The sequence below is a fragment of the Mchenga conophoros genome, linkage group LG10 (genome assembly GCF_057382185.1).
Source record: "Mchenga conophoros isolate Kocher_MC1m ecotype Shallow Benthic linkage group LG10, M_conophoros_male_GT1.1, whole genome shotgun sequence".
Classification (NCBI taxonomy): domain Eukaryota; kingdom Metazoa; phylum Chordata; class Actinopteri; order Cichliformes; family Cichlidae; genus Mchenga; species Mchenga conophoros.
The window spans coordinates 15,308,155-15,324,054 of NC_140535.1; the positions used below are offsets into that span (position 1 = coordinate 15,308,155).

Here is a 15,900-nt window from a genome sequence, read left to right on the forward strand (position 1 = left end):
ACAAATTTTCTTCAAGATTTGTTTTTGGTTCACAGTCCTCATTTTCTGAGTCAGAGATGCAGAATGAGCTGCAGCACCCCCCGGTGTCTAAAGACAAAAGCATCCGCCAGACATTTCCATGTACCTAAAGTCTGTTAACAATGAGTTAGTGGAAAAGCTATGACATGCATCGGCATTCAACATAAAATTTCTTTGGAGACTGAAGGTTCAGGTTGCTGCCACATATGTCTAATTAAGCAGATAACCAAGTTTGCTGTGTGCCAGCTTTGAGTTTTAACACTACATTTACTAGCCACACCTCACTATTAAGGGTCTTGACCCCTTTTTGCCTTCAAAACTGCTTTACTTCTTGGCAGATTCCACAAGATGCAGGAAACGGAGAATTTGGTTCATATTGACATGCAGCAGCCTGAAAGTATGTATCCATGGTTTCGTTATCTGACAGGACTAAATTCTGGCCTGACTATCTGAATGTCGCAGCAGAAATCAAGACTCATCACGCCAGGGGACTTTTTTCGAATCTTCACCATGCCTAAATGAGTTCCTGCCATGTGATTGGCTGATTAGATATTTGTTTTACCTAATATATCTAATAAAGAGGCAGGGGACTGTATATTCCAATAACCCATGTATGTCTATATCAGTGCTACTTTCAAATCTCAGGTTTAAGTAAAAACCTGAGGTTGTATAATGAGAATACCTGACAATATGCACTTAATACTCAGTTAAACGTGTCAGTTTTAGAAACAATTTTAAAAGGAAAACACAATAAAAGGCAGGAGAGGCAGTTATTTATTAATAATATGTACAATTATAGTAATGTCCAGATAATACAGTGACAAAGTCAAAGTTTGATTATTGGCTCCTACTCAATAAGACGTGCTTTTACTTCTCAACTTCTCTTAATCTCAGGTTGTTTTGGATTCATGTAACTGTCTCAGTATCCTCTGTTAATAAGTGTATTTGAGGCACACAGGAAGAACAGGAATAAAATAAGTGTGTAGAATTGGGGGGGGGGAAAAAAAAAACTGGGTGAAGACAGTGACTGTGTGACGTTCTGAAACAGATGAAAATCAGTTGATATCTTCATTGAGCTCAATCATCTGTTCATCGGTGAATGTTTTTCCTTCTTTCTTACTTTCTTTATGTAAATGCACTCAGGTGGTTCCGCCTTCACGTCACCACTGCTGAGATACGTGTGGTAAAGAGACCGAAACAACAAAGAAAAATGAGTCTGAGGTGTATTTCGAGCAAAGTCATAAGACGAAAATATCGGGTAACATTCGCTCCACTGCTTAACACGAGAAGCAGTATGTCTCATGATAAGCATGTGTGAGAATGAGTGTGTCAGATAGTGTTGATGGGATTTGTGTTTTCGGCCGAACAGCTGAATATTCGGCTGTATTTGGTCATATTTTGACCTGTTATGTGCATGTGTGTGTTGCACTGTGGCCTTGCTGCTGTGTACTTTCATCGGCGGTAGGTAGTGTGAGCATGTGTTTAGGTCTTGTTATCTTATCCTGCATACAATACGTGTGTGTGTGTGTGTGTGTGTGTGTGTGTGTGTGTGTGTGTGTGTGTGTGTGTAAGCTCATATCTAAGTCATATATATTATGTACAGTATAATGTTGCGGTTCGTCTGTGGAATCTTACATACAGTGAGAGTACAGGGTGCAAACTGTGTCCCAAGATAAGAGCGGTGTCTGTTGGACGTGTGTGGTTCGCTGTTTATGTGCATGGCTCAGTTCCAGATCTTGAGGAAGCTGTCCCAGGACCCGGTGCACACCGCCATGCCGTCATCCGTCACGCCCAGACAGCTCACGCGATTGTCATGGCCTGCCAGGACTCCTGCAGGAGGGCCGAAAAAAACCCCCAAAAGTCAACTTGTCATTGTGCAATGCACTTCTTCAAAAATCAAACAGTGAGCATACTGTTAACTTAAGATCGATGCTACGGTTTGTATCCCCCTGTTTCTTAAGTGTGCAGACAAAGATTTTGTTTTTCAAAAGGAATCTTTAAAATCTAAATGTGACCTCATTTTTATCTATTTATTTTTGATGCAATCAGCGGCAAAACAGACTCACGATGTTCTTTCTACAATGGAAATGAATCATTGTTTGGAAAGTTTGTCCCAACACTTGTACTAAAATTCCTGCTACTGTAATGACTGTGCTTAAGGCAGACTGCTGCTCTTCCATCACTGAACTTACTGTCAATTCTTTTTATGCTTTCATATCTTTTTTTTTTGTGGTAGGATGAACTTCTGACTCACCAGCATGTGTGCGCCATACGGATGATCTGATATCAGATCGTGTGCAGTATACACTCTAGATCTGCTTCCTGCAATATATATCGCTACTTTCTGAAGTAAATAATTATACTTCCTGTTGTACAGTACTGTCCAAATAATGCCTTGACCTTGTAGTAATACAGATAAAAGGGCCTCTGAAGGACTTGTTTCTATTAATTTTCAAAGCTGAACTTAAGTTATAAGTTTAGCCATTTCTGAATCTGTGAAAAAGGCATAATTTTCACTTATTTAAACGATTTAAGGTTATTCTCTGCTTTTGATCTTCTTAAATGTGTTTTGATTAGCAGTACACAGTAGTACACATGACACATCTTGTATAAAATGCTTTAGTTGCTGACCTGGCAACAGAGAAAAATGAGAAGTAAAATAGTGATTGTTTCCACAGACGCATGCAAAAATAAAAAGTCGTGACCAGAGTTATTACAGTTTAGCATTTTAGAATTCGTTTTTATTGTTATTTCATTTTGAGTTTTTGTTTTTTTTATTCAGTTTAGTTTGTTAGTTTCATGGGGGGATTTTTGTGTTTGGTTTTATTGTTTGAAAATGTTTCGTTTTAGTTTAGTTCTTTTTGTTTTAGGGTCCTAAACAGTGTTAAATTTTAGACTTTTAATTACTCTTGTAGGGAGGACATATGTCAGAGGTAAAACCAGTAATGTTTTTTACATGTAGTTTTAGTTTTAGTTGAATTTTAGTTAGCTATAATTTAGCTATAATAACCTTGATCTTGATACATGGCAAGCAGCTTAATTTCCTCAAAAACAAACAAACAAACCCCAAAACACAAATAAAGAATTACATTTTTTGCAACGACAACTCCGTTTAGAAGCAGTTTTAGTCGCACTATTTTTTTTATTCAGATTGTGTTTTCTATGTTTTTGATTGAACTCTTACAGCTGAAGCTCAGATAGGAGTTTGGTGGAAAGAGGCTCTAACCAGAAAAAATAAAAATTACAACCAAGTTGTTATTTCTGTACTTTAAATCATTGTTATCAGCAGTACTTGTATACCAAGCTCCCCTCTCATTTAAACTGAACATTGTATAAACCTATTTGTTGTTTCAGGCATCAGAAAACTGCACACCTACATACAATCATCCCTCTGCAGTGCAAAAATGAATCACTAAACTAAGCTTTTATTTTAGCACTGAAAAATCAAAAGAAGGAATACTACAAAAACACGTGTGGTGTAATTGATAGATAATCACTTCATCTTCACCTTAGCTTGAAGATGAACCTTCCCTTTTCTCTGTTCTCTCGCTTGCTCCACCCACCTGCTCTGTCTCCTTTCATGGCATCCCATATGTTGCAGTTGAAGTCGTCATAACCAGCCAGCAGCAAGCGCCCGGAGCGGGAGAAAGCCACAGAGGTGATGCCACAGATGATGTTGTCATGGCAGTAGAGGCCTAGCTCCTGGTCTGCGCGGAGGTCAAACAGCCTGCAGGTGGCATCGTCAGAGCCTGTGGCAAAGGCGCTGCCATTGGGAAAGAACTGGGGAGGAGAAAGTGAGGATGACTCTTATTTATTATTTATTTATATTTTTAATTATAAATAAATATAGTTACAGCATAAGCTGCTATAGAGAGTTCCTGCCTTTCTTAAATCCCTTAATAAGACAGAAAACTGAATGGGATCAGTGCTTTAACACCGAATCTGTCCACCTGCCACACTGTCAGATGGCCTGTGCCATCAACCCAGACTCCCAACCGGAGATCGTCTCCTGAGATGATCAGGATGTTCAGATATGGTGTTAATTGATAATCTTGTTAATCCTGCAGCGCGCTTCCCATTTAAATCCCTCCCAAAGCTGGTGGCTGGAGACAGTGTGTGACGTCACCAAGACAAATCCTGGAGCTGATGCTGCTGATGACGTGTTAGACAGTACTCAGGAGCGCCAGAGTGCCACTTAAGGCCACAGATTAGCTTATAACAGTGCCAGGAATTCAGAAACTCATGATGTGTCTGAGAATAAATGTCTAAAATGGTGTCTCAAGCATACCAACTCCATCCAGTTTCTTTAATCTATGATGTGGGTCAAGCTAAAAAAACCCTACGTTATGTTTCTCATCCTCACACCTTAAACCCTGATTTTGAATGTAGTAAATTGGAATAAAAGTCCTGTTGTCTTTTAAAACTCTAAACTGCATTTTAAGATGCTGCTTTTGAGCGACCTTCCAATACTACATTTCCCACAATGCAACTCAAAAGCATCTTTCATTAGGTCTCCTCTGCCTGTCACATCAGTGATGCAGCTTCATAAAACTCCACGGCCAGAGCACTCTTCTGAAACAAGAGCTCTAAACTGCACTTGTAAAATATATAATCCGCGATTTTAAGAAGAATAAAAGCAGTTGGGCCTACAAGGGCACCCGGTCCCTGAGGACACTCACACAGACAGCGTTGATGTCCGATTCGTGGCCCGTGAAGGTCTGCCGGCACATGCTGTCCCTGATGTCCCACAGTTTGATTGAAGCGTCGCAGGCTCCCGACACGAAGGTGTGCTGGTCGGGCGAAAGGGACAGACTCATGACATCACCGGTGTGGCCCGAGAAAACTGTGGTCTGCTGACTCGTCTCGATATCCCACAGTGCACTGGGCAAAAAAAGCAACGACAACAACAACAACAAAAAAAAGCACAGGGTTAGTGATTGGAAAGCAGGAAAACGATGCTTAGGCTGCACATGTGTGTGTTGATCTGTGTGACTCACCATGTGGTGTCTCCTGAGCTCGTGATGATTTGATTGTCATCAATGAAACGGCAACATGACAGGTAACCTGAGAGAACGGAACGCACAAACACGCGGATGATGTCAGTGACACTTGATGACGCATTTTACATTAAATTACTACTGTATAGGAGAAGAATGTAAAACGTAAATATGACTATAAATTTATTGTGAGTGTACATATAGAGCTACATGTTGTCTCTGCGCCACTAAAACTACTCATTCGTTTAGATATTTTATGATATATTTTGTTGACATATTTTACATGATTACTACTTTAAAGCCTTCTTTTTCAAGCGTCTTTTTGGGATCATTTTTTTAATTTCTTTGAAGCTGCAATGATAGATGCATTGACACATCAGCAAAGTTTGCAGATGACCAGGATTTTGGAGCCATTGGAGACCTTTGACCTTACTTATAGTATAGGTATTAATTATTATTTTTAAAATATTGGAGTATTGGAGTCCAAAGACATGCAGCTTGTGGGGATAGGTTAATTGGATAATCCAAATTGCCACTAGGTGTGAATGGTTGTCTGTCCCTATGTGTTAGCCCTGCGACAGACTGGCGACCTGTCCAGGGTGTACCCTGCCTTTCGCCCTATGACAGCTGGGATAGGCTCCAGCACCCCCCGCGACCCTGAAAAGGATAAGCGGAAGCGAATGCATGGATGGATGGATGGAGTATTGGCCTTCCCAAAACCTCGATCTAAACCTTTCTGGACTATGTTTTTTTTTTTTCTTTCAAATTAGTCCTTTATTTATCCAGGTAAAAATCTAATTGAGATTAAAAAAAATGTAATTTTCAATAGAGACCTGTATCACATAAGTACAAGACATTCAAAACAAATACAATATCCTGCACAAACATTTGAAAAATACGCAATAACAGATCATTTAAGAGCGAAGGAAAAACCTCCAGTTTAAATGAACTTTACCAATTCTGCCAAGGAGAGTGCTAAAATATCCGGGCAGAATTATGCCAGAAGCTTGTTGGTGGCTACAAAAAGCGTCTGGCCGAGTTGTAACTTGCTAAAAGACATTTAACCAAATATTAGCAGGTGGTGTTGTGTATACTGGATTATAGAAACACTAAAATAAAATCAAAGTTTTGCACTCAATTCTTATTTTTAAGTCATTAAAAATGTCTGCTGTAAAAAAATAAATTAAAAAAAGATTCCAACCTGGTAAAAGAACAGTTCAATGAACTCATGAAAATCTCGAAACTTCATGTCCACGAGTGCAAGAAACCGTAAGTTTAAAGTTGTGTATGTAATGTAGTTCTAAGATGCCTTTTATTAGTGTGTGAGCAAGCTGGGTGTGCTCATGAAACGCACGTCAGAGTGTACTCTTTCCATGAGCAAACACGTGGGCATGTGGCATGTTTGCATCCTGCATCTGTGGTCATAATAATCTATCCACGACTGCAATAAAAAGAAGCTTTTCCATAGGTTCAAGAGGAAAGATCTGTTTACATGTGGTGCCTGTATGTCTGCGTGTCTGTGCCAGTCCTGCTGTTGTCTTCTTTTTATTACTTCTGATTTCCCACACTGTCGAACTCTTCTCATCATTATTTCCATCATTATCAGGCTAATTCTTGTAACCTTCTTACCTGACTTCTTTAAGCCAATCAGACTCTGTTATCTATTCTTTAAATGTGACTTATTATGCTTTTCACTGTTCCTTTGTTATATACATATAATTACATAACATAAACATAGAATTATATCATTTCATATTAAAGACGAACAGAAAAACAAACAAACAAAAAAAAAAACCTCAATGCCCTGTTCCAGACACTTTTTTTCTATTCTCGTCTTCTGTTAGATGTCAGTGAAGAGGGAAAAAGTTCTGGCTTTAAGCACAGCAGCCCCACCCACCTGCTGTTCAAACTGAAGAGGCAGCCAATAAGAAGACAGCTGGCTTTAAAGCAGGAAGAAGGCTGCTAAAATTCTTGGCTTCAGACAGTGGATGAGCTGAGAAGTGCCAGGATAAATGGGGCTTATTTTGAACTGTAAATTGTGCAAAGCTGCTCTAGAAGGAGTAAAAATGTGGAGGGTTTTTTTAGAGATTGGTTGCTTTTTTTACTCATTTTCAGTCCAGTCCCTGTACCTGACCACTTTCAGAGGAATGTTTTTATTTGCCCTGTAACACTGGCCTATGAATCATTCAAAGAAGAAAAAGGCATCTAACTCAAGGGATGAACCAGTGTTGTGTCAACACATAACATTAATCCCTCTACTGTTCACTGAGGCCTTGTCTGAATGGTCTCAGTGGAAGGGTGGCTGCCAAGAAGAGGCATCCCAAACAGGTCTTTACACAAGAAGTGGACTGAAAAGCAGTGGCAACACATCTTATGAAGTGATGGATCCAAATTTGAAATCTTTTGGTTCAATACATTCCAAGGAGTTCAAGAGAGAGGTACATCAGTGAGTACCTACGACCATCTGTAAAGCATGGTGGAGGCTGTGATGGTTTGGGATGACATTTCAGCCAGTGGGAAAAGTACCACCAGATTTTGATCCACCATGCAATACCTTCTGACAAGCATCTGATTATCCAATTAGCAAACGCTTCCTTTTTCAGCATGACAGTGGCCCTAAACACATAGTCAATGCATTGACAATGGGTAGAACTGGGTAGAACAAACACATCTTTAGATCGCTGTCAGTCACGGATCGGCCTCCCCAGAGCCTGGACCTCAACATTATTGAAGCAGTGAAGGATCATTGTGACAGAAAATGGAACAAAAGGCAGAAACATTCAAAGAAGAGCATTGCAAAGTTCTTCAAGAAGCTACTATTCCTGACGACTTCTTGAAGAAAATACAATCAAACTGCCTAAGAGAGTTCAGAATATGCTAAAGAATAAAGGCAGTCATACCAAATTTGGACTTTCAAGCTCGTTACAATTGTGCAAACCTAGTTTTTGCTAACATACTGTATTTACATGTATGTTTGCACATTTCAATAAATCATCTACTTCACGTTTTTCTTGAAAATATAAAATCAAAAATAAAATACATACAGAAGTTATAGTGTCACAAATCAGAGTCACACAGACAGGAGTTAATATCTCAGCTCATTAAGACTGCAATTAATTAACCATGTAAATGAAGTCATTGTTTAGGGGTTTGGGAGTGGAGCTTTCCCACGGGGGCGTACGCTCATCTGAAACATCTCATCAGTTTTACTCATGAGAAGATTTTAACATAGTTAGCTTAGGGCGCCATGTTCTCTCACCTGTATGGCCAGGTAGTTCCCTGCTGACCCTGACATTGCCCTCGCGTGTCTTCAAGCAGTAGATGGAGCAAATGTTGTCGAGGCCTCCGCAGGCCACGTAGTTCCCCGAGGGAGCGTACGCACAGGTCATTACCCAGGAGGAGCGCAGGGGGATGGCATGTATCTAAGAAAAGAGAGGTAGTTTAAAGAGCATAAAATGGGCAGATATTAACACTGAAAACACACACGATGATGCCACTGTGACTCTTACAATCAGTCACAGTAACACTGAGAAAGAAGCCATTATGGAAAGTCAGCAGCACTTCTACAAGAGGAAGATGTTAGTCCACTTTCATTTCAAGTTCAGACAAGTCTTCCAGCTGGAGACGTGCCGTGTTTTTTGTCTTTTTGGTGATTTTACCTTGTTAGTTGTGTAGCTGTCCCAGACAATCAGTTTTCCATCTTGAGAGGCACTAACCAGAAGCCTGCAGACACAAAAGGGGAAAAAAAACAAAAAAGTTTTGAATAATACAGGATCTCTTTAATTTTGGCATTTGAGTCCTGTTATCACACTGCGCTCCAAACCTGTTGAAACATGCTTTTCCTGTCAAAACACTGCAGCCTGAGATGATTCTGTGAGTTCAAGGTGAAGAATCAGTTGTTTTAATGTTTGCCTCAGCCAGAAATGTTCATGGTTAATGCCTGAAGTCAGCAAATGATTTCACAGAACTAAAATTAAAATGCTTGCAATGCTTGTCATGCTTGTGCTTTTGTATCGTGCCGCTTTGAGCTAAATGCTAACGCGAGCCTGCTAACAAGCCCACTATGACTGTTTGGCTTGTTCATTCAGCATTTACTAATTAGCGCTGGCAATTTGCATGTGTGAGTGGAAAATCAAGCATTACATCTTCACCAAACGTGCTACAGTTAATCTCGAGCAGGTATGTCCCATGTGTCATTACAATCCACTAAATAGCTGTCGAGGCATTTGTTGAATCATGAAGACAAAGAGTGGAGCATATTTTCACTGCATTACAGACAGGAATTATTTATTATAGGACTTATATCTTTTTCTCCTTTGGAAAACTGGGTAATGCAGTAGTCTAAAAGCTCCATCAAACAGCCAATGAACTGAAATTAATTCCCAGGATGGACACAGGTGGCCTAAAGCCTATTTACACCACTTGCAAATTTTCTGTGGGTCAGATGTGATCCATATGAGGTGGATCTGTGGCTCAACTGAGGTGAGGAGACTCACATTGAGTCAGCTCCATCAGTAAAGGCTAAATGCCCAGAAAAATGCAGAAGTGGGCCAAATTTAGGTCAAACATTTATTTGTATCCGCCTTTTTCTATTCTAGCTAATATAGATAGGAAGTGGCTACCTGAAGTGGCTTTGATGGCCGATTACACTCAACCATTTTAGGTGGAACTTTAATCTATAGTATACAAAGAAAAATTAAACCAAGAAGCAGTCAAAAGCATTAGAAATAGTATGGACTCACCTAGAGTCTGTACCCCAGTGCATGGCATAGATCTTGGCCAGATGGCCACGGAGGGTGCGTCTTGTCCGCATCTGGATCCGCCCCACAGGATCCAGACCAGCAGTTATCTAAGTTAGTAAAGTTAGCAAGTTAGCACTGTTTTGATCATTCACTGGGTGTGTGATAAAAGGTTTGGCAGAAAAGTTTTGCTAAAGAGTAACAGTACAGTGGCTATCAGACACCGAAGGCAAGACCGGGACAGAAATAACTAATATCACATGTCAAATATGACAATATGAATAATGCACCTGTAAAAATAAATTCAGAAATTATTGATGATTTATACTACTGCTGGTTCAACAAATGGCCGTCATCTATTATTTCTAAATTGTGCTACAAAAAGAAAAGGTCACTCCTCTGTGCAGGTGAAACCTGGAGACATGTTGAGAGTAGCAGGGATGGATTTTTTGTCCTATAGAGTAACATTTGATCAAAAACAATAAAAAAATAGCTTTCCTGCTTTCTCCACTGTGCCCAATATCATGTTATTAAGTATATAGGTCCATATTGACGCCAGGTTAACCCATCCCCAGGTGACTGACATACATCTTACACATTCAGTTGCTCTCACCTGTGTCAGGGTTGAATCTCCACATGCTTTCCTGGCGTCCTAATGGTTATGAAGTCACAGGGAAGGAAAAAAAAAGAGGACACCGCTAGTAAATAACAAATTTTCCAGTATTTTATTCAATGGTAAAACTGTTCACAGCAGACACACATCACTCACTCGTATCTGGTTCCGAAGCTGCTCGGCCTCCTGACGAAGCTGTTCCAGCTCACTCATTTTGAAACTGTCCGAGCTGTCACCTGCTGGATGGGGCACGACTTTAAATATCACACTCTATTATCAAATAAATCTAAATGAAATGAATATCAGTGCATATTAAGTTTTTTTGGGATTATCATATTTTTATACTTCCTAACCTACTAATCCAGAGGTCTACTTTCATCAATAATTGAACGCTACTTGCATTTGGGGAAATAAAATAATCAAATAAAATCCCAATTTTAATCTCTGAGGTTTACTGAACCCACAGTGAGGGAAAAAATACAACTTGTAATCTGTTTCTGGCTGTACAACCACCCATCCTGGTTTAACTGAGGAGAATAATCTGCAATGACTAAGCTGCTATCAAAAAGCCAGCATTGCTACCAGGCACCAGATAGTGAGTGAATGCTCACTATCTGGTGCCTGGTAGCAATGCTCATACAAGTCCAACTTTGCACTAATGCAGGACGGAGCAATCCTTCATTTGAGCCGCTGACTGTGTTTAAACAAACACTTCACGCTGAAGAACAGGGGAGTCCCTAATTTCTTAAATTACACAGGTACACGAAAACTGTTCATCTCTATGTTGCGCTTTCCAGCGGCGTGCACTACAGTATTTCCTGTTCCTCATGGGAAAACAGTAGCATATTCAAATATTCTCCCAAACAGGTGGCCTATAGATTTGCATATGTGAAGCTATTCAAATTCAAGATAAAAACCCCAGATAGCATGCATACAGTAGCCTACACTGTGCAAGGAAGAGCAATTAGCTACAGTAGACCACTGTTCCCTGGAGGGACCTGCGACCAGATGGATCACACAGCACTAATGGAAGCCAAAAGGGGTGCATCGTGGGTCTCAGTCTCCTGGCACAGCTGCTCATTTAGCCAATCAGGAGAATAGATGCTGCAGGAGAGGAGGATGAGGAGGAGGGAGGTAGAGAAGGGGGTGTGGGGAGGGGGATCATATATCAGGCCATGGGTCCTGCCAGATGCTCAGATGCATGTTTTTGCTGCTTCTGAGCATCAACTGGCGGACACGCAGATTTGTGCTGAAGTCAGTGGGTAAAGAGTAGCAGAGAGTGAGGACACGCATATCACACTGCCGCACTGATGATGCATGGCCTAGCAGCGACACGACCCTTGCTGCTAGGCCATGCTCTTTATAAAAGGTTAATATGGCAGGTCCTCGGTGTCCCCAGCACTTCTGGCACTCCACCAACCTCCGAGAGCATGTGGTAGAACAAAAACGCAAAGATGCCAGGAGTGCCTGGCCCCACCCCTTTGATTGCACATCTGATGTGGAGGTGCTCTAACATGGCATGGCTAAAATCTGCCTCCAACCACTGCATGCCGGGCATGAGTGGATGTTTGATGGCAGAGGATGTGAACGCATGGCCTAAGAGCCTCCCCAATGAAATACAGTCAGCACTGAGGAGAACGAGGGTACAGGCCAGTCTCAAAGGATGCACTCGAGAGAGATTTTTATTTCACTGTCTAGATTTAGAGATTTACATAATTCAAAAAAGGCCCTACCCTAGCTACATCACCTCACATATTGATCAGCACAGTCATAAAGGCCTTCATCACGTCTCATTTTAGACATCGAGCTCCTAAAATTGCGGATGTAGCTAATCGTATTTGGTCAAAATGATGCCATACGCACACCATCACCCAGCCACACACACAGGCTGACCTATCTGCTGTCACAGCGTTTGGATAATGGGTGGCTACCTGTTAATTCTCCCGATGATTTTCCTGCCCTTTTTCCTCCCCCTGCTGCAAAGAAAAATAAAAAAAGAAAGAAACTGAAAGCAACGTCCCCCCCTCAAAAAAAAAAAAGGGAAAAAAAGACAAATCCCGCGGAGGATTTAACTACAAGTCTTTTTCAGTCATTAAAAATCAAGTTCACAGGAGATCCACTTTAAAAGTTCCGTGTGTCACGATCAGCCTGTTTCCAAACCCTTCAGTAAACAGGCAACCGGAGGAGGGCTGCACACATTTCCATTTCTCTGCTTTAGCGGAGCTCCTGAGGAAAAAACACACACACAAGATGATATCTGCTGCTGCCGAGCTGCTGTTTCCTCTACGGATCGTTTCCACTTTTCACACACGGCAACCTAACAAAAACATCTTCGTCCAATACGGCGTAAACAGACGGAATTGGCCCCAGCTCTTTCCCCGGCCCGCATCAGGGATCGTCCATTAAACACTATTCTCAGTCCGTTTTACTCCGAGTCTTCGTGACGTTATCCTCGTTTCCTTCCTCTCTTTGGTTTCCTCCTCCCTCTGCCGATACTTCATCAGGATAGACGCCTCCAAGTCGGCAGTGAATTACAGAGTAAAATCCGGAAAGTGCAACAAATATAAATTATCAATAAATTGATTAATTTAAATTTTAAAAAGGACGAAGAAGCGTTTAGAATTCCAGCCTTCACGCAAGATTTTGTGTTTTCCTCTTGCAGACAGTAACCAGAGGCGGCCCTTACCGCTTGGGCAGTATCCACACGGTTCCTGTTTTTTTTTTTTCTTTTTTCTTTTCTTTGCTGAATATAATCATTTAGTAACAGGGTGCCGGATCACGCGGTGAGCGCTTGCAGGATCCTCAAATCCGGGCATGAAGAAGTCAACCACACCCATCTTTTAAATACACGTAAATCCAATGCCCCCCCGCCTCCTCCTTCCTGTGCAGACCACTACTCGGGGGATCCTGTGCTCACACGGACAGTTATTGTCTCACCAGACACAGGTCGATTACATTTATAAAAATCTACAGCATATGATTGATGGATTTTCAGGCGTTTTACAGAAAAAATGTATTATATGTCTAATTTCACGTGACATTGAGACGATTTCAGTGAGATGAAGATGTTGCAATGCATGTTTGAAAAAAAGAAAGAAGATTTAGCAGGTTTAAACAATCACTGAATCACGTGGGAGCTTGACTAGTACTCGGATCTATCCCATAAATCTATGAGTGCACCAAACTGAGGATGTGTCCGTAAAGCCCCTCTCCTCTGATAAACATGTCCTGTTTATCGTGCTGTTTCCTGACGAGCATTTCTGCCTCAGCTGGGTGTTTGACCTTCACCGTGCAGGATGATGTGTGTGCAGAGTTTTCCCACCTTTGTCCCCTGATGAATGCACAAACATGAATCTATGATATTACAACTTAGTGGGATCAAGAATGACTGTAATCAGTCAACCCTCACAAGGGAACTTTTTGTGGAGAAAACTCTTTGAGAGTATTTTTATTTTTTATTTTTTTGCAGAGAAATGATAAAATGAATGAAATGCAGGTTGCAGAGAAGTAACAAAAAGCTTTTAGCGCTTAAGTGTGGATTTTCTTAGTTAAAGTAATCGCATTACTTCGAATTTACTTCTGGAATATTTAAGATCTTAAGCAAATGTTGAAAATATTAAACTTAAAATAACACAATACTAATATTAATGCAATATTATATCATGAAGGGCCAAACCATTATAAACAAGAATACATATGGTTCTGTATAAAAATCTTCAGACATCCACACTTTCATTATATTTAGCTATGGGAAAATGGTGCAGAGATTTATTGAAGCATGTTAAAACACACATGGAAATACAATATATCAGGCAGAAACAGAGTTTAACAATTCTAACGAGCTTAAAAGTCAATATTCGATAGGACCACCTTTATTCTTCAACACAGCCTGAACTGTGCTAGGCAGCTTGTAATTTCTCTAAATAGTCTTCAGGAAGAGTTACGGTCTGGACTCTGGGGAGGCCAGTCCATGACTTATATGTGTCAGTGTGTGTTTTTCTTTCTAGGTGTGCATTTACTGCATTGGTGTGTGTTTGGGATCATTGTGATGCTGAAAAATAAAGTAGGTAAGCAAGTAAAGTTTATTTATATATCACCAAAACCAAAGTACTTTACAAGAAAAAAGTAACATAAAAATAAATAAATGGGTTCCTTAAAATTCATGGTCAAGATGTTCACATTATTTTTCCCATCATACTCATCCAGTTAGCTGCCCCTCTCTGAGCCTGGTTCTGCTGGAGTTTTTGCTTCCCACTGTCACAAAGTGCTTCTTCACAGGGGACTGTGTCATTATTGGGGTTTCTCTCTAATACTGTAGGGTCATTACCTTAAATATAAAGTCCCCTGAGGCAACTGTTGGTTTGAATTTGTGCCATATAAATAAAAATGAATTGAAATTAAACTGAATTATTAGATAAAACAACACAACAGCAACCTGTCCTCCAGCAACAGTTCCATTTCAGCTGTTTCCAAAGCTGTATTTCATCCGCTCTGATTTAAAGACAACCACAGCTGATGCATTTCTGTTTATGTATGGACACAAAATTTATCACATATGCAGCTGCAAGACCATTTAAGACTTTAAATACAAACAGCACTACTTTTTAATTCTTTAATACACAGTGAGCCAGTGCAAGACTGTCAACCCTGCAGTAATATGGGGTAGTTTATAGATGAGCAAGAGACTAACTCTAATATAGAGTGCATTAAAGCTGAAAATCATGCTCATACCTTCCAGAATTGACAATTTTAAAAGAGGTTTGAGTATTTATTTAGATTGTTCTGATAGGGCAACGCGTTAGCATTGTTCTCTCCAGGTCAGTGGGGTTAGGTTAAGTGGTGACTGCTTCTAAATTGCCCATAGGTGTAAATGTGAGTGTGAATGGTTTTTACCCTGCGCTTTAATAAAAGTAGTTACTTTGTAAATCAGAGTTCATATTCCCATCAAATTCAACAAGATTCCCAACACCGCTGGCTGAAATGCAGCCCCGAACCATGAGAGAGCCTCCACCATGTTTTAGAGATGGCTGTGCATGCTTACTGTTGCACTTCTCTCCTGTCCTTGTCGTACATACAGATGATAACCTGAAGCCAAAAGTTTCAGATTAGGATTCATCACCCCATGAAAACTGTTGCCACTGATTTTTCAGTCCAGCTCTTGAATAATTTAGCATACCTGAGCTTTTCTCTGTGTTTTCCTTCCTTAAGAATGGCTTCTTTGGTTTTCTTTCTTCCTCTCCCCCTCTTTCTTTCATTCTTTCCCCCTGTCCTATTAAAAAAAAAAAAAAAAAAAAAAAGGATGACAAAGGATGAACTGAAGCTCCGCCATCACGTGATGTCACATGCTGCTGTTTCTGATGTCACTTCCGAAAAAAAAAAGAAAAAAAAAGAAAAAAAAGAAAAAAAGAATGGCTTCTTGACAGCCACTGTCACTCACCCTTCTGATGATCTTTTAGATACTTTTCACCTGGTGAGGCTGTCTTAGGTCTGTCTTTTGTCTTCTACCTGTTCAATTTTCTCAGATTTTAGTGAG

At 40.4% G+C, this 15,900-nt stretch overlaps 1 protein-coding gene across 2 annotated transcripts; it reads right to left on the reverse strand.

Annotated features, from left to right (window-relative positions):
- Positions 1–774: 774 nt before the first annotated feature.
- Positions 775–13,264, reverse strand: gnb2 (guanine nucleotide binding protein (G protein), beta polypeptide 2). Of its 2 annotated transcripts, none has more exons than XM_085288750.1 (10): positions 12,299–13,264; positions 10,524–10,603; positions 10,368–10,406; positions 9,758–9,864; positions 8,675–8,738; positions 8,275–8,437; positions 5,016–5,082; positions 4,698–4,899; positions 3,582–3,798; positions 775–1,848 (listed from the first exon to the last, which is right to left on the reverse strand). In XM_085288750.1, the coding sequence occupies exons 2-10, from the start codon at positions 10,578–10,580 to the stop codon at positions 1,742–1,744; spliced, it is 1,023 nt and encodes a 340-aa protein (XP_085144876.1). In that variant the 5' UTR covers positions 10,581–10,603; positions 12,299–13,264; the 3' UTR covers positions 775–1,741. The 2 variants fall into 2 exon arrangements, with proteins under 2 accessions (XP_085144876.1, XP_085144875.1); XM_085288749.1 differs by having other exon boundaries at positions 10,524–10,606.
- Positions 13,265–15,900: the final 2,636 nt, after the last annotated feature.